The sequence below is a fragment of the Macrobrachium nipponense genome, chromosome 31, assembly GCF_015104395.2.
Source record: "Macrobrachium nipponense isolate FS-2020 chromosome 31, ASM1510439v2, whole genome shotgun sequence".
NCBI classification, from domain to species: Eukaryota; Metazoa; Arthropoda; class Malacostraca; order Decapoda; family Palaemonidae; genus Macrobrachium; species Macrobrachium nipponense.
Genome location: NC_061093.1, coordinates 6,215,483 through 6,243,334, shown reverse-complemented (window position 1 = coordinate 6,243,334; position 27,852 = coordinate 6,215,483). Strand labels below are relative to the sequence as shown.

Here is a 27,852-nt window from a genome sequence, read left to right as displayed (position 1 = left end):
GGGAAGCCTTTCTTGATTACACAGAAAAATGCTCAAGATGTATTATTCCATGAAAGCAAATACTAACAAATGGCAACCCTCAGCCTAAGTGGTTCAACAGAGAAGTTAAAAAAGAAACGAGAGAGAGAGAGCGAGCAAAAAGCAATGAATCCACACCAAACACCAGTAGAAGCAAGCAAGCATAAAGAACTCTTTAGAATGGTGGATAAATTAGTAAGAAATGCAAAGATAAATGCAGATGAGAGAGTTGCATCAGTTTGTAAGGAACCCCCATAAGAATTCTTTGCTGATGTTAAGAAGCCAATAAAAAATAGCATACACCCCTTAAGAGACAAAGGGGGTAACAAGACAATACCTCAATCCCTGAACTAGCTATTAAATATGAAGGGGCTGAACCACTTGACAAAATAGTATTTACAGATGTTAAAAACAAAGAAAAACTAAAGTATAAATCTCCTGGCCGAGTTTATAAACTACAGTATTTTCATATCATTTACATGACATATCATTTACATGACTAAATGCACTTTTGGTAATAAAACCATAAAAAAAAAAAAAAAAAAAAAAAAAAAAAAAAAAAAAAAAAAAAACCTCGAGTTTCATTTTTGAGTTTTAACTATCAAAATAGGCACTTCTAGCATTTTAGAGGGGGTTTTAGTGCACGTGTGTGTGTGTGGGGGGGGGGGTACCCTTCCACAGGAATATAAGGAGTCTTTAACACATCATACTCGTATCACAGATGTATCATGCCAGCTGGTATACATATATCATTTTATATTTTGTGGCATATTTTTACTGTGCATTCTTGGAAATATAAATTTATGTAAGGGTGGGTAATAGTTTCCACCATAGTGTCGGGTTTACAAATAAACATCTCGATGTGTGAGCGTGGTTTTGGTCCAAGTAAGAGCAGAGTTCACACAATTCCAACACCATAAGCAAGAGAAGCACCATCCTCATTTTCAATAATTCCAAGAGTAAACACGTCAACAACCATAAACGCAGATTAATCTCTCTCCGACACAATCGGACATATTTTTGAATTTAGAATAAAACTGATTTTATTATCCACCTTTGCCTACTGCGACCATTTCAGTTTCCCGTTTCTCCTCCCTCATTCCCCGGCTGGCTGTGCCATTTTCACCAAATAGTTCGCAATTCATACACGGAAACAAAAATTTTTCCCATATTTTGATTTACATAACATACTGTTTTATTACTCTACACTCCTAATTTAACTTTTAGAACACATTAATAACAGGAAAAAATGTGAAAAGGGGGACTTTTTGGGTTGGTTGGAACGAATTATCCCAATTCCCTTGATTTCTTATGGGGATATTTGTCTCATATTTCGAACAGCCTTCTGAAAAGGATTAAGTTCGAAGTCTGAGGTACAACTGTACTTGCAATCTAAGATCACAAATATAATTTCCCATGACAATTCTTATGCAACACTGTAAAATGAGGTTAAGCACCACAGTGGAGCTCATCAGCAAAAACCACTCAACTCATTGTTGAGATACACACTTTTGAGTTATGTTGTAAAATCATGCGATACAATAATGCAGAAGGTATGAATTTATATTTTCCAGTGTGTTTAGGATGTCTCAAGACTTTCTAGTTCATCCGAGGAGACATCGTGTGTTCATTATCTCTAGGAGTAGGTTTTAATGTTCATTTACAGTGTCCTAATGATTTTGTCTAGCTTTCTTTTAAACTCTTCCATACTACTGCTGTTAACAACTTCTTGTGGCAGTTTATTCCACGTGTCACATATCTTGAATGTAAAGTTCCCACAATGGGATGTGTTGTATCTCTTCAGCTCTTTAATTTCCATTCATTATTTCTTGTCAGGTTTTTGTTTAATGTAAATAGGTTACTATCTACTTCTGTTATGACTTTCAGTATTTTGAATGTTTCTATTAGTTGTTCTCGCAATCGTCATGTTTCTAAGCCATACATGTTCAGGCTCTCTTGTTGTCTTTGGTATTTGCCTGATGGATGGAATTAACTTTGTGGCTCTTGCTTGTACCCTTTCTAGTCTATTATGTCCTTTTCAAGATGAGGTCTAACTACTGATGTGTAGAGCTCCAGCAAAGTTTCCTTCTTTCTGTATCTTAACTCTTTTTGTAACCCACTATTTTCTGTGCCTTCTTTTCAACTTTTATGCACTGTTTTAAGGATTTTAAGTCCTAGGTAATAATACCTCCAAGGTCTTCTTCTTGTTCTACACTATATATGTCATTTCCAAGCAGCATGAGGGTTGTTTGTTCCTATTTGTAACACTACACTGATCCACATTAAAAGGTATTTGCCATCTTTTTGACTACTCTCCCATTTTCTTTAGATCATTTCTTATACTTTCTAGTTTCTGGATCTGCTGCATTTACACCCAGTTTGGTGTTTGCCTGCAAATTTGGCTATCCTGCTATCCTACATCAATGTCATTAATATATAAAAATATATATATAAATATATATATATATATATAATAATATATATATATATATATATATATATATATATATATATATATATACATAAAATAAAATAAAAAAAGACAAGGGTGAGCCAAGGACTGAACAGAGGAACTCTGCTTGTCACATCTGCCCATTCTGATTCTTCATCTGCCCATTCTGATTCTTCACAATTTATTGTGTGTGTGTGAGACGAGAGAGAGAGAGAGAGAGAGAGAGAGAGAGAGAGAGAGAGAGAGAGAGAGAGAGAGAGAGAGAGAGAGAGAGAGAGAGAGAGAGAGAATCTGTCTGACTCTTATAATATTATAAATTATGACAGGGTGTTGTAAACATTGTCAGAAAGTCATCACTGTCTGACTAATAGCCTTCAAGATATTCCTGAAAAATTATACTACAACTGGTCTGAAATAAGACAAATTTTTACCCAATTTGTATTTTTCATAACTAAAAAACCTGAGGTCTTAACATTAGGATAATACTAGCGCCAAGCTGCAAACCGGTAGAATTAATAATAAACTTGAGAGATCCAGGGACTATTGGCATCTATACTGTTTGTTTGTTTGTTTGTATGGTGTTTTTACATTGCATGGAACCTGTGGTTATTCAGCAACGGGAACTGGTCTGAAATGATTAGTAGTGTACTATATAGTTACGAGATACTGACGAGTAAGATTATGAAGTTGCCACGTTAAACCTTTTGAGCATTTTTTCTTTATCATATCAGGAAATTTACATTATCCAGCAGAGCCTTGGATGTACCAGAATAGACATCAGACGTTATTATATTTATTTGCAGTGGCTCCAGCTGCATACTGCTGAGGTCTTTTACAGGTATTACATTCACTTTGGTTTCTCACACCAAAGCAGTCTTACTTTATAGCTTTATTTCTAATACTTAAAGTGAGCAAAACCTGGATATACGACTCAGCAGTCTCATTAATATACATCTAAATATAATACAGATAACCCCGGTTATTGTGGACTCTGTTAATGGCAATCCAGTTTTATAGCACTTGTCTAGCGCCATAAAATCGGTGATTTAAGGTGCCACAACAGGGCGAGTTTCGGTTATCAGCACCGTAAGGTGTTGATAATAGAGTTAAGGCGCCATAACATAACTAAAGAGGTCCCATTATGCAATGGTTTTCGCTATCAGCACCCCACTGAGAACGGAAACACTGCCGATAACCGGGGACTGCCTGTGAAGATTTAACCATACACAAGTTAAAAACTTAAAATTCTCAAATCTCTTCAAAAAAAAAAAGATAACCATACCACCAAACTACCTGCAAGTACATTAACTTTCAGCAAATTCCAAATTCCTATAAGCACTATTACAAATCACATAATTAAGAATTAAATCTAATAATTACTACATGGTCCCATCCATCATACTGTGGTCTTACCTGATCAGTGACTTCCATATGCCATAAATTGATACGAAGGTCATCAGCCGATAAATATGTCTCCTGATCTGAATTTATTGAGATGGAATTTATGTGATAGGTGTGGGCATTGGCAAATATTCGCCGAGGAGATGCTTCAACCATTAATTCCATAGGTTTCAGCACAGGTACCTGATTAAAAATTCCGTTACTACTACTGCCAATAATCATTGACATACTATTAATAATCAAAATATGTAACTATAGGCAGAGAATTAAACGTAGCAAAATGACCAAAAACCAATTTCAGAACAAAACTTAGATCATTCAATTTGTTCAATATAAATTTATGACAGGTTTTTTTTACTCCATACCCGTAGAGAAGTGAGTGAAGTTGGGTCCCTAATTTGGCCGGACTCATCCCGCAAGTTATAGCCTTCTGCACGCTTATCTCTCTCTGACACTTTCCATAATTTAATTGTTTTATCTGAAAGAAAAAATAAAAAAAAAACTAAATGAACAATTTTTTCCGTTTTTTCTCTGCTTGCTAAATAATCTCTTCCCACCTGGGTTTCCAATCTCACACCTTCCTAAAATTTATTATTATTTAGTAAAAAGTTATATGAGCCAGCCCTACATCTAACATTGCAGAGTTAAAACTTGTTCATGTTTCAACTGGCTATATCTTCCAATACTTATCAGGAAACTCAAAAACACTCAGAATAAGTGCCAAAAAAAAAAAATATATATATAAAAAAGCGTTTCTCAATTTCCAAAGTATCCACAGGACTCCTCCAATAACAACATACTTAACCTTGTAATCATAAAAATGGCACAGCCTACAATAACAGATACTGACCAGCCAAAGGGTTCTTGTTACCAAGTTCAAAGAATTCATTTTTTGTTTACTTATAAACACTAGTGCATGAGAAATTCATCTAATACCTTCCTAATCATTTATTTTTTGCAGCAATTACTTTCTGTTGATGCAGTTTGTTTAATCTTTCATTTTTTTTTAATTACTGCAGATGTGGTCCTATTCTGATTAGAACAAAATTGAAGAGAAAAAGCTGTTGTCTTTGATCACATTTTCTTTGATAGAAACATAGGTAACAAGTAAGTATCACAATAACTCAACAGGCAACAAAATCTATACCAAACTCAGAAAATAAAAAACAAGTAATTCACAAATACATGTAGGCCACTAGTGAGTAAGAATTTGGATATTCTGAGTGCTAAACCATCCCACACTTAAGACTCACATCTTCTCTGCTTTATATATAAGAAAATAAGATAAGCAAAATTAAAATCAGATATGATAGACTATCATTATTCTGGGAGGTGAAGGTTGATCTCTTTAGTGCTTTCTTCATATGAAAAATGGGTAAACAGACTGGTTGCATGCATATAATATACACATGCCTTCACTCAGAATAATATGAAATTCCAAAGACATCACACACACAGTAACATACCAGATATACACTAAATGAGTTCATAAACTACATACACAAAAATGCTATTAATGACAAAATTACATACACAGATTCAGTCACCCCACCACATGCAGCAAACAAGTATAACTCTTTGATATGTCAACCATATAAGCTACGATATTACACCTGTATGTAGCCATATCAAATGAAGTCATTACAAAGATTTTATTTACAATAATAAAAATTTAATTTTCTATGAAAGATAACCATTGAAATTTATTTATTAATTTCTTGAATAGCAAGATGGAAATCCATTACAAAGCAGTTATAAAAAAACTCAAGCTTAAAAAAAAAAAAAATTTAAAGCTAAAGTCATACAATTTCAAGATTAAAACCTCCAACTCTTCTATATATAGGCAGCTCCGGGGTTGTCAGGTTACATTGCTCCGAACTTACAGCGCTTGCGCCTCATGGCGCTGTTAACCACAATTTTCCAGCGCTGAAAGTGGATTTACGGTGCCGTTACCTGCTTTACAGCGCTGCAACCCAGACTTATGGCACTGTAAGTACTATTTGTTCCCATTATAATTATACTGTTTTGGGTTAAGAACATTTTCAGCTTTATAACGCCCCGCTGGAAACGGAGCCCCCGCTGTAACCCAGGGCTGCCTTAAAATTTGTAATTAACTTTCAATAAATATACCTTAAATTTAAGTTAATTTGCTATTTATTGTTAAATCTGATGGCATAACTAAGCCAAAAATCTTTCTTCCACTATCATTTTTATACAGAAAATATTAATTTAATTCAATTTAATTTAAGGCACCAACCACAAGGTTACCACCACTAAAATAAATATATGGCTTCAAAGACTGGCAAGACAAGTCTGAAGTAGGCCTCTTACCCATACAGAGATAGATTTTAACAAGATAAAACTTCTGTAACTATGAAAAAATCCAAAAACTACAGAACACCTCAGGTCCAATAATCCTTTCATTTTCCATTATTCCAAATCCATCAGGAGTTCACTCACTAACGTTTACTTAAATAAAAGAAGAGACGAAACTGGAACTTGTGAGATACTGTGCAGCATTTGTAATGAGATTTACATGGGGGAGATGGGCAGATCCATCTTACAAAGATTAACAGAGCACAAAAGATCACTGCGATATGCTTCAGAGAGCTCGGGCAACTTTCTTACATATTTGGGATACAGGCCACACCATAAACTGGAGTGTGGCAGAGCTGGCTTTCAAAAGTAGCTGTCCGTACAAAAGGAAGACGCTGCACTGCTATCATCAATCAAACCAACAAGATGAGCCTGTCAGGAGGACATTGGAAATTGGGTGAAATTGATGAATTAATCCTTAGGCCTCTTCTCAAGCAGGTGCTCCAAAAAATACGACCACTGAATGTCGCCAACAGGAGTTAATGAAGCGAAAAACAAAGGAATAGTTTAATTTCCATACTTCCTGGGTCAATGGTCACCTGCATACCAACAAACTTCCCGCCAAACCTACATATGCTTTGCATATAAAGTGGCACCTGGTTTTACAAGTTTCACATTTCTGCAGTCCACTTTGTCAAGGATTTTTGTGGAACACATTAGTATTTGCTTTCCCACAGGGAACTTTCATTAATTTGCGGATTTCTTTCTATGGAACATATCTGTAAAATGATTACTAATTTGTTTTTTTCATAGAGCAACACTATTTATTCACTAACTACTGCATTTTTTCCTATTGTGTTTGAGACTAAATACTGATTTTCATGATAAAAATGATTTACAGAAAACTTATAATGTGGTTATGCATCTATTAAGCTCATTACAAATTGGGGCCCCATACTGAGCATAATATGTATAATTCTCCTCTCTCTCTCTCTAAGGGTAATGTAAGTTGTATTTGATATGATATTGCTGTAAAGATTTTTGATGATAAAGCATATTGTACAATATCTAAAATACCCACTACATAATCATTTTAATTTTATTTTCCGGTAAAAGCAAAGATAAAAAGAAAATAATTAGCAAATATTTTAAATATATTGCATAACACATTTCATCATAAACTACAGTATGTAATATTTTATGAGCGAGAGAGAGAGAGAGAGAAAATCATACACCTATTATGTTCAGTCCAGGGCCCAACCTAGAATGAGCTTACTAGATACTAATACATGTTCCTATCACAAAAAAATTCATATTAATATAATTTTCAGACATCTTCTTGACCCTGAGAGAGAGAGAGAGAGAGAGAGAGAGAGAGAGAGAGAGAGAGAGAGAGAGAGAGAGAGAGAGAGAGAGAGAGAGAGAGAGAGAGAGAGACCGATTATGCTCAGTCCAGGACTAGCTTGGAATGAGAGAAAACAGCTTATGTATTCGTACAGTAAAATGGTAACTTGAATAGTTCTCAAACGTTCTGTAAGATAGATTTAATTTGTATTAACATTTTATAGATAATTTGCTATTTACATTTAACATTGATATTCTAAAATGAGTAAATCACTGCTGGAAGCATTTTAGGGGGTGTATTTACTAGAGTATAAGTTGTAAAAGGGTACTAATCCAAGATGTTTTGGGAAGATGATTTAGGATATTTTGTTTGAACTATAAAATTAAGCTGTGAAATGTTAAAATAGAGTTATAAGCATTTTAGTTTATGGGGTACTGGGTATTTGGCAGTTATAAGCCATTTACTACAAGCAATTTTAGAGGCAATTTTTGCATTTCTGCAGCAGGTTCTGGAACCTATTACCATAGGGTTTTCATATGGTACTTGGTTGAAATCGATGTGTTCCTTAGAAGTGGAGTTATTGTTGATAAACTTTAGGAGCATTATAAAAAGAAGTGTGGTGTGCTGGCAACCAAGCACATGAAATGTCCCCCCCACCTTTTGTTTTTTTTAAATGCAGACAGTGCTTTAAACATAAACACACACACAGTGTTACCTGAAGTCGATACACCATCCTTGTACTACAGTAACAAGACCAATATTATTACAACATCTAAAAAAATAATATATAACAGTAATAATAGTAGCAATGACAATTATCATAATAATAATGAAAACAGATGAAGGAGAAGGTGAAGAGGCACGATGTATTGTATATATATATATATATATAAAAGAAGGGGGGGGGGGGGGGGGAATACCATTACTAGTGAGAATATTGCGCATATACCAAGACAACAATCACGGCCAGACACGCATTGTTTTGGAATGACTGGGTGGTTTGAATTTTGGCCTAGCCTAACTCCTTTCTTTCTCTATAAAAATGAATAATCTACCCACCTGTACGCTTTCTCCAACTCCAGTACACTCCAGAAATCACCTTAAAACACCAGCACCACAAGACTTACGACCCAAAAAACAACTCCTACCAGACAGAGAGCTCTCCCCTACCAACCACACACCACCAACACGTGCTTTCTACTGCCCCGTGTTATTGTTTACATCCTGCCGACGCCGCCGCCATCTTGTCTATGACGTCACAGCCTATGACGTCACAACACAACTTAAATACATCAACAGACACCTTCTAGAATCTACCACATGTTGTCTATAATAGGACACACCACTATTTCAACAATGCATATAAAAATACCCATACAATTATACAATATATAATCACACTTATCTATACCCATAACAATTATACAATATATAATCACACTTATCTCTTTCTCCCTCCCCTCCGACTGTTTCCTAACCTAGTATTCCCCTCTTAATTTCCTTCGTCCTCCAACTCTTACCCTCTACATAATTTCTAATACATTCCCCTGAAACTCCTGCTTTAGTTAATACATCAGCCACTTGCTCCTTTCCTTTTATCCATCTCACCTCCTTTATTTCCCCGGATTCAATGGTTTCCCTTATTGCAGCAATATCTATTTTTAATCTCTTGCTACTTACACCAGTGCTCGATTTGATGGCGGTCATTAGTGTTTTACTATCAGTGTTAACCAAGGCTTCTAAATTTCTCCCTCCTACTACCTCTTCCCACAAATGCTTGAAATATATCAATCCTTCTACAGCTTCCCCAACACTCAGGGCTTCAGCCTCAATGGTGGATATTTGCCACTCTCCTGGATTTCCTAGACTTCCACCATATGGGACTTCTCCTCTTCCCATCTTTCAAAGAAATAATATAACCCAGTTGAGTATGGCCATCTTCTATGTTTCCAAATGAAGCGTCTGCATAGGCTTCCCAATAAACCCTGCTCTTCTTCCATCTCACTTATTGTAACTTCGCCCATCATGCTCTTAGTTTTTCTCACAATTTTAATAAGTTTCTTCATATCCTGAGTTGTTCCTTCTTTAAATGCTTTACTTAATTCGCTAATATCATATGATATTTCTGGCATCGTGTGTAGTGATACCCAATTCAAGCTGTCCTACCACTGATCTGTACTCTGTTGAACTCTTTTTGTTCTAGCACTCTATTACCCGTATATCTTCTAGCCTCTGGTTCTCTTATGGAATTTATATACTGCCACTGATTAAGGGAAAATCTATTCTCCTTCTGCTCTATTACTACTCCTATATACTTGAACCTTTTACTCTCTTGTTCTCCCTACTTGCAATTTCCCTTTCAATCTCCCAATCGTTTCCTTAAGAATCCTTCAGTTCCTCCGTAGCAAAAATCATCTACGTGTGTACACAAAATGCCTTCCAACTTATTGTTTCTTTTCCAAAAAGAATATATTAGGTTCTAGTCTACTCTCACCTTGAAGCTCCTTCACTACTTTCACCACTTTTACAATACCATGCCTTTTGCTGCATCCTTGAGCCCATAGACTGTTTTCTTCAACTTCCATAATCCCCTCCAACCATCTTCCCTTGGTGGCTTCAAGTACACTTCTCTTTGTATCTCGTCACCTTGTAAATATGCAGTTTTGACATCCAATGTATAACAATTCCAATTTTTCACCTTTATTATGGTTAGACAGAATTTTAAAATTTCAGCATTGCATGTGGGAGCATCCTTTTCCCACTCAGCCATTTCTTCTTCAAAACCCTCTAGCTACCAATCTTGCTTTACATATCCTTTCCCCCCCTTTTATCTTTTCAGTTACTATCCATCTTGTAGATATAGCTTTTGCTCCAACATCATTTACCTCCTCATATACCTGGTTATCTCTCCAACTTAGAAGGTTCTTTTTCTTTAGCTTCCATTATGCTTCTATTTTCAAATCCCGCAACACCTCCTCTTTCATCTTCAATTGTTTTCTACCTGACTATAATCCCTCAAGTTAACCCACCCTTTGTCACCTGACTGTGAGTCTCGTATATTGTACGAATCAGCCCATGCTTGGCTTGATCTTTTTCCTGCAAGACCTAAAATAGTCCATTCTTCTACTTGTCCTGTATCATTGTTTATAGCCCTAACTCTATTTCCCTTTTGAATTTTGGTATCTCTTCCATTAACTCGCTTTCTATTGACCCACTTTGCCCGTTATCTTCCACTGTTTCCTCTATCACCTCTCTTTCTATAGTCTCTTCTGTGTCTGCATTCCTTCTCTCACCCATTATCTCCTCTCCTTCCAGCCAATCTACTTTCCTTCATTTCATTTGGGCCATCTGACTACCTTCACCCCATGGGATTTATCTATTCTAGCCGATATCTCTTCTGTATCTGGTGATCGTCGTTGAATCCTTGTCACATGTATCCTAGCTACTTCTCTTAAAGAATCCCATGTTTTGACTATTATTGTTTTCCCCGATACTCCCACTACCTGAGCAGGTCCTCTCCATTCATTTCATTTTCCCTCTTATAGAATACTCATCTCCTACCACGCTTCTTCAAATTTATGTTCTCTGTGTTTTTGTTTAGCGCCTATTCTTATTTTTATTACAGGACTCATTTTTTATAAATGCTTCTCTGGCCTTGTGCATTGCATTCAGTGTGTCCCTTTACCCCATACCCTCTTCCATCCCTTTTTCTCTGCTTGCAGGACTAGAACTTTCTTCTCCTATTAGGTTAGGCAGTGAAGGGTTTTTTCCATAAATAACTAATTGGTTGGGAGAGAAACCTCCATTATTCATTAAACAGTTCCTAGCACTCACTACCCATTTCAAAGCTAGGGACCAATCTACTTCCTCTTCCTCCATCATCTTCCTTACACTTCCCTTGATCATGCCTACGGTCTTCTTTTCACATAATCGTTGCTCCACGGAGATTCTGATGCTGTGGCTAATACTTTAATATTCCATTTTTCTGCCATCCTCCTTACTTTTTCATTTTGAAATTCTCCCCCATTATCTGACAATATTTTGGAGGGTGCTCCAAATATAGCAAACCAGCACTCAAAAAGTATCTTTATTATAGTTTCTGGTTTCTTATCTTTTATCCAACAGGCCTGACAATATCTCGTTGCCATATCCACTATTACACCAAGAACTTTCTCTCTTCTATCTCTCCCACATCCATCGCTACGACTCATTGACGTTTTACTCCAAGAAAAGCCTCTACCGGTTTGGCGGGGTTTCTTTTTTGTATTTTTTACAAACCTCACATTTTTTTTTTAATCAGTTCCGTTAGTAACTTTCTTATTTCCTCTTTTTCTTTTTCGATTAACCCATTACTCCATTGTGCTTCCTCTGTTAGCTTCCATATTTTATCTCCACTTCCATGACCAAACTGTAAATGTAATTTCTTCATTGTGTTCTTAATTTCCCTCGGATTCTTTCCCTTCCAACCCTCCAGTAATAATTCTTCTACCTTCCTCCTCCTTATAGGCACTCTTAAATGACCCTGTTCGTCTTCTCTTAACTCTACTTTCATTCCCCCTAATACTTCTACTATGACACAATTTTCTTTCAAATTTAGGGTCATACCCATTTTACTCATGGTTTGCTTACCTATCAGCCAGGGTATATCACCTTGCAGAATTTCCGTCTTCAAATAAAACTTTCTGTTTTTTAGTATCACAGGTATTTCTATTATTCCTCTGGACTTATAAGATGTCTCACACAAAATTAAACACTTTATTAGACTCTGTCCTAGTGTCCCTCATTCTCCTCAACTCTTCCTGACTCAAATCCATGACAATACGTGCTAGTCACAATTCCCCGCAAACTGTTGATTTACACCCTGTGTCCAAATTGCATCAACCACCTCCCATGATTGCTTCCACTATTTATTAACTTCTCCTACATAAACCTCTTCTTCTTCTGTCCCATTTTCTGTTTTTACCTTATTTTCTTCTAGTCTTGTTTCAGTTTTCTTCCTATTATGAAAATTCTGAGGACAATCCCTAGCCCAATGCCATTCTGAGCTGCATATTGCACATACTGTTACCTTCCCTTCTTTGTTTATAGGATTTCTACCACCCCTTCCTCGGTTCCATCTTCCCCGATATCTTGTTTTCCCTCCCTCTCCCAGAAACTGGCATTGCCTTCTGACGAACCCCACCATTCCCGTTCCTCTTAGTCCCTAATCCCTCAAATAGTCTTTTCATGTTTGCGACACTGTTCCGTACTCTAGCTTTTCTTGCCCACAAGCCGATAATACCATTTGTTTTTGATTTTCCGTGAGATTTGCTTGCTCTATTACATGATACCCCTTGACTTCGCCTTCAAGCGCGCCTTTCCCCATTGCTCTTTCACACTCAGATGCTGCCTTCTCGTATCTAATTAAATAGTCCGCCATATTTTCACTAGATTCTCTTCTTATTAGAAGGTATCTTTTTATTCTACCGTAATTCTCCATTACCGAGTCTTTTAGATAGGCTTTATCTAGTTTCTCTAGGATTAACTTTGGACCCTCTGTACCAGTAAGTTTTATCTTTATCTAATGCTTCCACTAGCTCTCGGGCTTTCCCATTTTAACGCTCATTCTCATTTCTATCGCCGGGTATTTTGTATCTTCTCCATACAACAATAGCCAATCTTCGGCTTGACCTTTCCATTCTTGTATTCTTCTTGTATCCCGCTAAACCTAGGACATTCCCTTCTCCATCTAGTAGTCTCCCTTTGTTCACTGTCGGATCCAGGCATCTTTGATCACCACGCCTCTGCTACCAGTTTGAATTTTGGCCTAGCCTAACTCCTTTCTTTCTCTATAAAAATGAATAATCTACCCACCTGTACGCTTTCTCCAACTCCAGTACACTCCAGAAATCACCTTAAAACACCAGCACCACAAGACTTACGACCCAAAAAACAACTCCTACCAGACAGAGAGCTCTCCCCTACCAACCACACACCACCAACACGTGCTTTCTACTGCCCGTGTTATTGTTTACATCCTGCCGACGCCGCCGCCATCTTGTCTATGACGTCACAGCCTATGACGTCACAAGCTACAACGTTCAAACACATCAACTTATCATCACCAGACACCTTCTAGAATCTACCACATGTTGTCTATATATAGGACACCCACCATATTTCAACAATGCATAAAATACCCATAACAATTATACAATATATAATCACACTTATCTATACCCATAACAATTATACAATATATAATCAGGTGGGACTCTTACAGGAGGTTGGTATGGTGTGCAACGATTGGTCGCTGAGATGCTTCTAATGGGGAAATTTTCTGATTGTGTGAGAGACACCTACACAGCAAACACCGTGCACTGCCACTGGCTCACTCCCTCAGACAGCATATAAGCCTCGAGTGACAACAACAATGGAAATGTAAGTTTGTCATTTCCTATGCTTGTACAGTAATTCTGTACCATAAAGGCAGTGGATACCAGAGTTGCAAATGTTATAGGCAGAGAGGGAGAATTGGAGACCACCAATATGTATATATAACAATTTTAGTGATGTTGGCACTTGAGCCTGTGGTTTTAAGGCCCTCATTTATATCATTACTCTCAACACATTTTGATAAACTACCCACTTTGCCTGGTAGACGTTAGCAAAAGATTGGCACCTACATCCTGCAATGACTTCAGCACTTTTTCTTGAAAAATCCTTCACTCCGACAAGCTTCCTGACATTCTTAAGTTTGTCAAAGCGAGGCTGTTTGAGAAACCTTTGTTTCTGAGGTAATGCCTAGGAAAGTCTTCAAGAAGGCCTAGAAGTCCGGGAACTACTCCTTCTGTGGTCGAAAGGGAGCTACTAGGGTCACTGACGTATCGGTCTGAGTAACAAACTTCTTCAATACTTCTCTCACCACACTAAATGGTGGGAAGGCATACACTGCACGTCAAAACAATTGTCGCGTTTCAAAACGCGACAGTTTTTTTGCCGCGAATAAGGCGACTCCCATATCTATGGGGAAAAAATCGGCTGGGAGAAACTGACTAATTGGCAACACAACTGAGTCATTTGTCTCACTCACAGCGTGGGAAAAAGTAACCAAAAGTTATCGGTCAGTGTTCTTAAGTGATTTATGAACAGTAGACATCGATCGTGACCTGCCTGATTTTTTGGATCACGCTTCCAGAATTTTCTTGTGAAAGTGTGTGTGTACGTTAGTGTACTATGTCTACAGGGTATACCTCCTTTGAAAATCGTGTACGAGTTGTGCAGTTACACAGTGAAAATTATAAAACTGGCAAAATTAGTAAGAAAATTGGTGTAAACCAGCGAACTGTGCAGCGCATTTTGAAAAAATACCACGACAATGGAGACCAGGAAGTACCTCGTGCTTCTACAAGTTCTGGGAGGCCACGTATCATTAGTAACAGGGGTTTAAGAGTGCTGGGCAGGGATATTGAAGTCAATCCGACCCTTACTGCCAGAGAACTTAAGGTTGCAAATCCAGATATAGTGGCAGGAGCTTCTCTTAGGACCATACAGCGGCGCTTGAGCAAGGACTTGAAATATTCAAAAGTGAAGGCGCGTAAGAAGCCGCTGATAACCACTAAACAAAAGAAGACTCGACTTCAAATTTTGCACGTTTCTTTACAAAAAGACTGGGGCTCTGGCAAAATGGCGTCAAGTGCTATGGAGTGACGAAGCAAGTTTTTTTGTTTCGGACAATAAGGGAAAGTGTGTGTGGCGAAAGTCGACATCAGACCCGCTGGACCCCAAGTACCTTGCCACGTGTGTGAAATTCCCGTCTTATGTAATGGTATGGGGTTATTTTGGTTATGGTGGTAAAGGTAATTTGGTAATATTACCTCGTAACAATACTGTTAATAAGGACTCGTATTACACACTGTTGAACGAGAATTTGGAGGAATCTTTTGAGCTCAGTAAAACAAGTATTTTTCAGCAGGACGGAGCGCCTTCGTATACTGCGAAACAAAATATTAATTGGTTCAAGGACTGTGGAATTGATTTTATACAAGACTGGCCAGGTAATTCCCCAGATATTTCGCCTATTGAAAATCTTTGGGCGATTATGAAAAGAAAATTACAGGACGTTGACACGACAACAACTGAAAAGTTAGAGACAGAGTTGAAACATATATGGGACAACCTTGACGAGAAGCTCCTGCAAAAACTTGCAGATTCCGTCCCCAATAGGCTTAAAGAAGTTCGGAAACGTCGGGGAATGCCTATTAAATATTAGGCTAGGAGTTGGTGAGTGTTAACCTATTTTTTTTTCTTTTTTATTACTAACCGTTGATTTTTAATTAATATTTTCTTTTACGCAACATGTTTTTTTCTTACGAAATCGCTACCACGACAGTTTTTTTGACGGGTACTGTACACTTGTAAGCCTGAGCAATCCGGCAACAGGCCATCCGTTGCCCATGCCTGAGGATCTGGAGCTGACAAGCAATACAGCAGGAGGCGATGGTTCCATGTCGTAGAAAACAGGTCTATTGACGGCTTTCCCCACCGTTTCAACAGGTTGGTGCACACCTGTGGATTCAGTGTCCACTCTGTGGGTAACCTTTTGGCTACAAATTAATTAGTCTGCAAGGATATTTACCTTGTCCTGAATGAAATGAGTCACAATGCTGGTACGACTGTCTTGCGCCCATGCGTAATTGGAAGTCCTTGGTTGCTTCGTAAAGCGAGAGGGAACGAGTCCCCCCCCGACTTCTGATGCAGGATACTCCAGCTGTGCTGCACAGCTGTCTGAATGGACCTTGATTATCCTGCTGAATGTTGCTGCTGAGAAGGACTGTAGAGCTGGATGTATCGCCTTTAGCTCCCCCATGTTTATGTAAATTTATTCCCTTTCGGCTGGAGACCACGTCCCAGAAACTTCCAAATCGTTCAAAAGGGGGCCCCACCCCGATCTGATGCATCGAGTACAAGGCTAGGCTGGAGTTGAGAGGGGGTAGACTCTCCTATTAGAAACCTGTCATCTATAACCTACCACCAAAGATTTTCACGATTTCAGGGCTGACGGGGAAGACATATGAATACGGGAAGACCTTCCTGCACCAACTGGCTTATAGGTGATATTGCAACACTCTGGTGTGTAATCTCCCCAAAGGCAGAAAATTTCTTGAGGAATGACAGCATTCCCAGGGGGATCATCCATTCATTGGCAAGCATGAAGTGCGAGAGAAGCTTCAGACTTTTTATGGGCAGTTTTGAATCCCTTGAAGCAACAGAAAAACATGAAAATTCAGGTAATTTATCTTCATCCCTAAATAAATGATTGATCAAGTTGAAACTAATTGGGATTACTTTAAGTTTTTAGAAGGCCCAAATCCTGAGTGAGGTGGAGTGTCTTTTGAAAGTACTTCATTCATTTGGATCTCGAGAGGAGCATAAAAGCCAGTCATTTAAATAATAGATAGAATGACATTGGTATCCGTGTGTAGCCATCTCACGAGAACACTGGTAAATACCTGGGGGGTGTGGAGAGGCAAAAGTACAGTGCCTGAGACTGGAAGACCCTGTCCTGGAAAAGTGCACTGGAAAATGGAAAAACACATCCAGCATATTGACTGTCATCATCCAGTCTCCCTAATGGATGGCTAACAGGAATGAATTGTTTGTTTCCATTCTGAACTTTGTAGTTTGAATTAAAAAATTTAGAGCACTAACATACAGGACAGGTCTCCATGCTCCTGATGCCTTGAGGACGATAAAGAGGTGGTCAAGACAGCTGCTAATCTCTCTGAGCCTAACAAGTAGGCTGTTAAATTGATAGGCGAGCTTACTAAGGGAGGTATCTCCTGGAAAAGGATAGCATATCCCTCTTGCAGAACTTTCAAGACCCAAGATTCTGTGTTCCTGGCCTTCCATTTGCCCCCAAATTGAGAAGCTTTGCTCCAACCAGGATATGGAGGACAGGGTTCTCACTTGCAAAAGATGGGTCTGACAGATGTCTTCTTAATGGTTGGTACTGGAGGGAGGTTAGCTCATAGGCAAGACTGAAGTGGCCTCATCCACCTTAAAAGGGCTGCTGAGATAGTGGGGAGGCTGTCCTAGCAATAGAAGTTATTAAAGGTGCTAATCCTGGTTCTCTAATATGTTTGGCTTACTGTGCCAGCAAGTCTTAAGTAGACTTAGTCTTTAGTTCAACTGTGACTCGTTCCAAAGTGGAATGTGGAAACAAACTTGTACGATCCAAGAGACCAAATAGGAGGGATGACCTCCAGAGGGGAGTGACCCCTTGACTGCATGAACATCGTAACTCGCTCTTCTTTTTTAGCATTCCTGTGGCAAAGACAGTTGCCAATTCCTGTGCGCCATCTAACTGCCCTGTTGGCACATGAGAGAACTCCCAATCAGTCAACACAAAAGTTATCCTAAAGGGAGGGACAGTTTTCTATTATTTTCTAGGCCTAAGCCCCTTATGGTTTTCAGTCCAGGAAGCTCAGGAACTCGAAGACCTTGAATACATTCTTAATAAGATGGTCTGATTCTGATGCAATAAAAAAAATCCTAGCACAGGAGAATGCCGAACAGTGTGTTGCATCAATGACACAGGAGAAGTCCCCTTGAAAGGCAGCACTCTCTTCCAAGGAAGGGGCTTCTCCATTGGCATACGACATACTTCGGTCGAATCATTCGTGGAGGAGGAGCACAAAACACTGCTTTACCCAGGTTCCTCTTTACTGTTAACCAGATGTCAATACAGGCCAAAGCTTTCCTAGAGGAAGAGGAAAGCACCAACTTCGGCAGCCCGGAGGGCCCTGCAGGCTGTTGCACCATGAAGGCAGAACCCGGAGACTTCAGGGACACTGGAGATAAGAAGGTTGGGAAGCAGACTAATAAAAATCTCAAAAGCACCAAATAGTGTAACGTTGATTGTTCCTGATCTAAGGGCCACATCTGAGGAAATCCGTAGCCAGGTCTGGAGGATCCTGCGATACAAAAGCAGGTTTCTGAAGAAGGATTAAAATATGTCTAAATGACATTAAATCGGGTCCTTAATGACAAGTGAGATTGCACTCTAAGCGGGTCGACCTGATGCCATACCTAGGGGGCTGAACACTTGACTACTTGTGGGCATACCGAAACAGATGAACCTTCTGACACAAGAGACCAGGGATACAAAGTGAGTCTAAAGAAATGAGGTGCTTGAACACTGAACATTTTGCGGACATTGGGCGCTCACACTGGGTACTAGGTCCTGGGGAGATCCCAAAAACTGCAAAAGGGAAGTGGACAATGAGCTCTCTCCATGGCTCACTTACAGACAGCCCACCTTCCACTGAAAAACCATGCCTTTTCGATAGCCTGGAAATGTTTGAACGACTGTGCCCCTTGGCCCCGGAGTCCAAGTCACTAGCCAACTAGGTACCCACATCCAATCAGACAGTTTTCCAGTGGTGGTCCACCAAGTCCTGGGATTTTCGAACAACAGGCTTGGTTGAGGAAGCGACTACCTGTGGGCAAGCTGCACCGACCTCCCATAGACAGGGACCTTGGTCTAGGAGCATCGGTGGGACGAGTAGCAATTCGCTCTACACATGCACCACACTATAAACTAGTCCATCAGGAGTCTCAACAAATTCCCAATTTGGGAAACAGTACTCACAAGAATATCAAATTTCTGATCTACATGAGCTTCAAGACTGGCAATGGCATCGGGTTCAGAATAACAGGAGCCAGGGATCAGATTAGCTGAAAAATTCGGAGGACTGGAGATAGGGGAGAGAGCAGTTGTAGGTGTTGACAGTACAGGTAAATTAACATCCTTAGGAGAATTAACCTGACTAGAAGGAGCCTTCACTTCAGGTCTAGCAGCCGCCTTCCTCTGCCTGTCATGTTGAAGATTTCTAAATGAGTATTTAAAACTTCCCATTCATCCTTACCCGAGTCTTTGCATTTCTAAATAATTAAGGTCTGGTGAGCAGTCAAAATCAAAATTCATGACCGGAAATGCTGATTAAGAAATGCATGCAACCAAAGCACTATAATTAACAAATGTAGTGAAAATCACAACCATCCAGTGAAAAAGGAATCCAAAGAGCTGCTTAACAACCCATGTATAGTAGCTGACCAGCAGAAACGAATTGAGCTCTTTAGCTATGTTGCACCTATTCTTCCCAGAAAGTGGGCAGGGCTACTTACCCATCCCAAACCCAAATAGCACTACTGCCATTTTCAAAGATTGAGCTGCTGTGTATAATTAGAAACTAACAGCTATACTGTAACTATTTGGTAAGTTACTTATGTAAAACTAACAATTTCAATCAATCTGGACAAAACCTAATTATAATAATTTGTAGATGTTCAGAATTTATTTTACAAATGCAGGGATATATGCTACATCAACCTGTGACTTAGATTACATAATAAGCATGGCAATATCACAATTTTTTCCAAGTAAATTGTATTTTTCCTAACTATACAAACCTGAGGTCCTTTACCTTAGGAATTACCTTCAGCGAGGCTGGAAACAGCCGCTAGACTTTTATAGTAAGGTAGTTTGGTAGTCTGAACTACCGCCCACATGGGAGCTTTTCCCACCCAGGCATACGCATAACACTGCTTTTGGCACAAGAATAACAGAATAAGGGGTGGTATGAAGTGGGTCTAATGTGTAGTGAAGTATATATTCACTTTACCAGATCAATGAGCTGATTAACAATTCTCTTAGGGCTGACCCAAAGGATTAGATATTTTTATTTAGCTGGGAACCAATTGGTTACTTAGTAACGGGACCTACAGCTTATTGTGGGATCCAAACCACATCGAAATATGAATTTCTATCACCAAAAATACATTCTCCTCTGATGTCCCATTGGCAGAGCGGGGAATCAAACCCCAACTGAAATCCATAGTCGAGCACGTTAGACTCATTCAACGAGGAACTATGGTCTGTGTAAAGACCTCAGGTTTGTATACTTAGGAAAAATACAATTTAATAAAAAACAAATTGTGACTTGTTCCTATATGGTATGCAACCCATCGGTCCTTTACGTTAGGAAGACTTATAGTACTTAGAGGAAGGATTCTGATATAAGTTACAAGATTTGACTGGAGCTTGCTCATCTTGATTTGAACCCTGGTAGTAATAGTGCAAGGGAGTTTTGAATTTTGGCCAAAAGGCCAAGCGCTGGGATTCACGAGGTCAATCAGAGTTGAAATGGAAACATAGTAATAAGGTCTGAAAGGCATAACAGGAGAAAAACCTCACAGTTGCACTATGAAACAAGTCTTAGGTGAAGGGGAAAGATGCAACAAAGAAAATATGAATGGGGGTACAGTAAAAGGAATGAAAGGGGTTGTGCTAGGCGCCAAGACGCTGCAAAGAACCTCAAGTAATGCCTGCGTGAGGCGCACTGATGGCACTATCCCTTTATGGGGTGCACCTCTGATGAATTAATCAGAGTAAGTGAACTGCAAGATCACGGTAGAGGGCAAGACCTTTTCATAAGAGAAAACAAGCTTGGTTGAATCAGACTGGCAATGACAGTGAGGCCAAATTACAAGTGTACAGGTAGTGTTCAAGTTACAATAATTCGTCTTACGACAATCCAATTTTATGATGGGTTAGCAATTAATACTGATACAACAATATTTTTTAATATTTTTAAATTTCGCTTGCAACGGGCACAAGCAGCAGCCTACAATCAGGGAGCGAGAGAGACCAATTACTTTAGCATAACTTTATCCCATCTTCTAGTTAAATAGGTTTACAAGATAGAACTTTTTTGCTAATTACAACTGAATTGGATAAGAACATCCATTTGGCTTGTATTTCAACCATCGTACGATAGTAAACAATTACTGCAGTTATGTTAATAAATGACGTTATGTAGAATAGGACTATATTTTTATGTAATAACTTTATTAGCTACATCAAAGATCAGCAAGGAAATATACTGTTAAATTTAACTGCAAGTTGTAGATGAAGCTGAGAAAACTGTTCATGCTGGTAATGACTATTATCGTGCATTGGCAACAAGGATAAAACTCTCATAAACTTATGCCATTATTGTGCAATGTCAACAAAGAGAAAACTCTCATAAATTATGCCATTATTGTGCAGTGTCAACAAAGAAAAAACTCTCATAAACTTATGCCATCAAACACAAACGTTGATAAAATTGAGAGAAAATCATTTTAATCAAAACTACTGAGCTTGAAAGAACACATTTTATTGTTGTTTTCATGCCAATAAGGTAAAGCTCGCATTGCGATGAAATCGAATAAAAATAATAAACAGAATCACATAATTTATTTACACAATAAAATATGTCCCCGACGCAACAACAAAATTCCATATGCGCCATCCGCTGATTTCCAAACCTAAACATTGACCGATATGTGTTAGTATTTTGCAATACAATAATATGAGAATACATGCAATATCTACTGGATACAGTGAAGTAACGTATAACATTTTAAATGATTCATGGAAAAGACGCAATGTTCACTACATTTTATTTTATAATTATACGTAGCCATCAGCAGTCTGACATTGCTCCATTATAACGATGTCGGACAGTCTGATTCTCGTTTCGTGTTTTTTTTTACTGATATGTATACCGTATGTGTAGTATAGAGTATACTGTAGGCTAGGCTACTGTATTCTTATGTATACAATATACTGTAGTATATACTAGGCTAACTCTTGTTAGTTTTATTCAATCTCTCTTGTACTGAATTATTATAAGCCAATATGCATTGAACCTAGAAAATTAGCTGAATTTCATAAATAATATGCCATATTTGTATAAGGTATACTATGTAGCGTAGGCTAGGCTACCCTTTATGGAGAGATGGTACCAATTACCCTAGCGTAGGCTAGGCTATATTTGAAATACGATTTTCCCAACAAACGATGGGTGTTTTGGAACCTAACCCCATCATTAGTAGGGGAATACCCGTAGTGGGTTTGTCTTATTGTCTTGGGACCCGCTTTCCTCCCCTACGTTATGTCACTTACCTGCATCGTAGCCAGTTCCAGCACGTGATAGCCATTCCACTCTCTGGTTAAGTTTACACAACTTGTTGAGCAGCCACCACAGGTCCCCAAGGAAAGTGTCCAAAGATTTCTGTGCAACATCACCAGAGGTAGGAGGTGAAGGTGGTCTGCCTCGACCAAAACCTCCCTTCAGTACCCTAACGTACTGACAGATTTTTGAGGAACACAAGGGTAGGTGCAATGCTCCTGACCGAAGGCCATCTTGTCTGCATCATTCCATGAAGTCCTCTAGAGAGGGGATCGTAAAGGACTCAAACCTGGCATCAGGGACTGACAGGTTTTCAGTCTTTGCTACAAAGTCAGGGGACGAAATTGAGTGTAACCGACCCCCATCCTCTAGCGTTTCACATCAAAAGAACATCCATGCAGTTTTCCTACTCTCTTCACTGACGCCAGGGTGAGCAGGAAGACGGTCTTGAGCGTCAGATCCCTCTCTGACAACTCTTGTAAAGGTTTGTAAGAAGCACAAGTCAAGACTCCTTAGGACGAGAGCACGTCCCATGCAGCAGAGGGCCTGAGATCCAACAAGAGAACCCTCTGCTTCCTCCAAAGAGAGAAAGCAGATCCCGAAAAGTCTTGTGTGAGACTTGTTAGGTGGAGAGGCAACTTCCTTCTTTGGCCGAGAGGCCTTGGAAAAAGGGGAGGCAGCAGCAGACAACGACAAGGAGGAAAAAGACGACAACAACACTCTACGGAACCCTTTCTTCAATACCTTCTTCAGGATTGCAGAGAAGTCCCTTCATCAAGGAACAGGGACCAGAGCAACCACAGGAGTAGGTAGAGGCTCCACCATTGCCGGTGCTTCCGCAGAAGCAAGAGAGCCTGAACAACTGACACGATGATGGTCAGGTGCGTCAAAAAGCCAGAGGTGTAGGATGACACAATGATGATGATCAGGGGCATCACAAAGCCAGAGACTAGAGATGTAGGAAGGTGCACAGCAGTCCCTGTCACCATCAGATGTGGGACATTGGTAAACATAGTAGTGTTGACATAGGTGCTATGTAGTGGGGGGTCTCCACTACATGGATTGTCACGGGGGCAGCCAGGTGCAATAAGAGCCGCTGTGACATTGTTTCTGCTAGGCCTAGAGAACGCTACGCTGCCGCGAGATCCGAAGGCTGCTCCTCCGTCATACCTGAAGAAGGGACAGATGATTTAGGGGAGGGGGGGCCCTTGTCACACTGAAGGAAACTCAACTCCCTCGGAACAACCAGAGGCCTCTGTACCAAGATAGACGTGAACCCTCGCCTCTGCCCGCTCGGCGAATCGGACAAAGAGGAGGCCTCCTCTGTAGAAGAGGGTACAAAGTGGGAAGCTTGCTGGGAGACAGAAATGAGGAGAAAGGGCAGGCACCAAGGGAGTCGTCAAAGGCTTGTAACCCTCAGACAGCGTCTCAGTGCCCTTCCTTCAATAACGTTTCCTCCCCGCAAACTTCACCCATTGCACAGAGGATAAGAAACACACTCATTACAGGTTCATTTAGGATTGCAATCCCCCTCTCTGCAAGATGTATGAGGATCCACATCCACACTTGAACTCCAACTATTACACTTCTTATTGCCAACCCAGTGGCACACTTGCTTGGGGAGGGTGGGCTTAAAAGCTGCCTAATAGAATCATGGGTTTGCATGTTGTTCCTAATTCACAATCAACAGCAAACATACATAGGACACTGACCAACAGACAAAAATTATGGAAAGATCTCACCATGAAAAAACAAGGGAAAGACAAGCGACAGTTGCGCAGAGAGCAGTGTGATACACATTCGCACCCAAAGATGGCCAAAAGCAGTGTGGTATGTGTGTGTATGCCCGAGTAGGAGGAGTTTCTCCCACTGAAGCAAGTTCAATTACCAAACTACCTTGCCATAAAAGTCTAACAGCTGTTTCCAGCTTCGCAGAAGGTCATTCCTAATGTAGACTGATGGTCGTATACCATGTAGGAACAAATAGTGAATTTTGCTTGTTGAAAAAAATAGGATGTTATAGAAAACCAGCCCTCTTCAAAACCATGAAGGTATTGAAGAAAAATATGCCTAGTTATGCTGAATATTAGTCCTCGGACACATGAAAATAATCTGAATATGAAGAATGCATGACAAATTTACTAGTTCTAAGGCGGGTTATTCCCACTCAAGACTTGTCCCGACATGTCATAAGGGGAGGAGTGTCGAAAGAAATGAAACAGACATTGACATTACGACCCGGTCTGTGTAAATTGCTTATTTGCTTCTTGGACATGCTAGAGTAATGGCCGAGGTACTCTCCAACTGCGACCTAGAAACTATGGAAATTTGTGTAATAGGTTACGTCAAAATGAAGAATCATGCTAAGAATAGAAAGATATTGGGTAGAAGACTGGCTGCTTAAAAGAAATGAACTTTCTCATGCATTCCTCATAAATGAACTCAATTGCCATCCAGGTGACTGGCATAATCATTTGAGGATGGACTAGGATAAATTTATGGAACTGCTGGCATTACCAACAGCTTATATCAAGAAATCAAGACACCTGTATGAGGCAACTTGTATCTCCTGCCAATAGACTAACTGCCACAATATGGTATTCAGCGATGGGAAGATCTCACAAGAATCTAAAGCTCTGCGTGGCGATATCTCCTCAAAGACTTGGGAATATTATCCCAGAATGCACTTCTTGTCTTTAATTTTCTTGGTGGAAGTTTCCCTTTCAGCATCTGAACATCTATCCTTTAGCTTGTTTACTAAAATATCGTAAGCGATATTTTTCAGATTTCTGTCTGAATAAACCTTGGATTTCACATTCCATAAGCATGGGTGTGACTAATATAAAACAATCCAGTCAGTCCAAAACCACATATCAACCCATACTTCTGTCATATAGTAAGCGAATTTCCTGAAGTTGCGTATCACAGAACACACCAAGTACTATTACTGAAAAGAGATACAGGTCTGCATCTAAGTAACCTCCATTCATGCACGGATATATATTTCAACCATAGAACATCTGCATCTCACAGTAAATGTGCTATTTATACTACATTTTAAATAATTCGCTACGTTTTTTCTGAGCGACAGTCTGTACCAACTAAAAAAAAACCACGTTCATGTACCGACACCCAACACCCTGCCCACTTTTCTACAAACCTTAAGCTCGAAGCCGAGCGTGAGTGAGGGGCCTTAGTCTCATCATAACTTACCATTTGTAGAGAGTAAAAAATGTGCAGGGTTTTTCCTCTTGAGCCATCTAATTTTATTAATCTTTTCTTCTATTTCTAACGATTTAAGGTAGTCAAACTCTGGCTCGTGACTTTGAAAAGTGCTGTAGACATTATACTCCCCACGTCTTGGGTGACAACTCTTGGACTGTTGGGAGGAGAGATACAAGTATGTTAAAACTACTGAAAGTAGCAAAATTCAAAATGACTTGAAAAGGGCACAAAATACTCACTATACTATTATTAACATGCCAAATATACCAATAGTCTCATGTTAAAACACTATTAACAGCTTTTCACAACAATAATTCACTCAGTGTAAAACTTCAAATACTGACTGCTCCTCCACTAGTTCCTCAGAGCTGTACTATATAGTATAATAAATAAGCAAACAATTTCTCTTTTACAGCATTCCAGTTGATGAAATCCTGATGATGCCGGTACACTTCTTGCAATGTTGGTAATATGGTAATATAAATTTTCTACTCACAAGATGTATTTGTGCTATGCATATTCACTGGCTAGCAGCTATCTCCCATTAAAGTTCCAAAATAACCAGTTCAAACCTATGGTCAAGGTTAAAGTTGTTTACATAACCTATGGTATTTGGGCATATTTCACCTATTCAAGTTTTTGAACACCTCTAAACCTAATTTTACTAGAGATGCAATGAGAGAGAGAGGAGAGAGAGAGAGAGAGAGAGAGAGAGAGAGAGAGAGAGAGAGAGAGAGAGAGAGAGAGAGAGAGAGAGACTGACATGACAGGGTAAAACTCTAGCCATCCCTAGTTTGTCGAGACTAAAAAAAAACTCTAACCAGAAATAAGTGAATAACAATGAGTTTCTTGTACTTGGCAAGGCCTGTATGAAATGCTCAAAACAGCCTGTCTTTACTAAAGCCTGTACTTAACCATAATAACTGCCAACATCTATGCCTAACAATGAATGCAGCATGACACATAGTACAAGAGTATCATTTCGCGAAGGTTTTAAAAATCATCTACTCCAGAGTATAAAATACTAACATCTTTTCCATATTTATATGGCTGCAACATAAGAGATGTGTACTTTAAATTTCTTCAGCCTGCAGCATTAGGATAGTGCCTATAAATCCTTCAAGGGGTGGTCAATCATCCATGTCCCAGGAAGGAAAAAGAAAAAATAAAATAAAATAATAATTTAAAACTCAGCAGTAAAATGCCACAGAATAGCAAGCTTCAAAGAACAAAAGGACCAAAATCACAGTCTTGTTTTGAGCACTTTTTACCCAATTTCCCATCTGGTCTAGGCTAGGCAGTCTTTTTTACAGTGCGCCTTTACTCCATGATTTCCTATACATACATTCAAAATTGTCTTGTCCCATATATACTACCTTTATTACCTTTCTAGCTACTTCTCCACCTCTGAACATGAAATTATGAAAAAAAACCCAAATTTTAAATTAGCAGTTTCAATATTAAATAATAAAAGATACTTTCAATGTATTCCCCTAATACAATGCAGCTATGAAGTAATTCTCACATAATCCATACCTATTTTAAGGATTGCGTAATTCAATCCACAATAAAGGCAAGACATTTTGTGATTTTCTTTCCAGCAAACATTTAATAAGATCAAAATCTAGACCAAACAAGAGCAAGATATACAGACCTTGTTCAAAAGTCTAAAGTTGACACTGATGAAATTTAGCAATTAAGAGAATTTTAAAAATATTTTCTTGGGTATTAAATTATACAAAAAATATCTACAGTCAAACCCTGAATCAATGCCAACTCTTAAGAAAAAAGGGTACAAAATATTCAAAACCCACTTACTGAGGGATCCCGCTGAAAGATAACAACTCTGCCTCCTTTATCACCTGTTGCCAGCAAGTCACCATCATGATTAAATTCCACGCAGGATATAATGTCCGCTGAAAAAGAAAGAAAATGTAGCAATAAAGGAAAAATAGGATGGAAATCTTAATGATATTATGATACGTAGTCAAGTTTAGTATACAATACTGTACATTAAAGGGGATTAAGTACTTGTTCCATCACAATACATACCTAACATGAAATACCTTAACTGCACATAAAAGTTTGCTTCAAAC

General features: G+C 39.0%; 1 protein-coding gene across 1 annotated transcript in view; it reads right to left on the bottom strand.

Moving 5' to 3' along the window:
* The window catches only part of LOC135206609 (serine/threonine-protein phosphatase 2A 55 kDa regulatory subunit B delta isoform-like), a 165,628-nt gene that overhangs the window by 30,366 nt on the left and 107,410 nt on the right, over positions 1-27,852 (bottom strand). Inside the window, 4 exon segments of the mRNA XM_064237946.1 lie at positions 3,884-4,054; positions 4,237-4,349; positions 25,745-25,910; positions 27,575-27,672. Of these exon segments, the coding sequence (XP_064094016.1) occupies positions 3,884-4,054; positions 4,237-4,349; positions 25,745-25,910; positions 27,575-27,672 (548 nt within the window).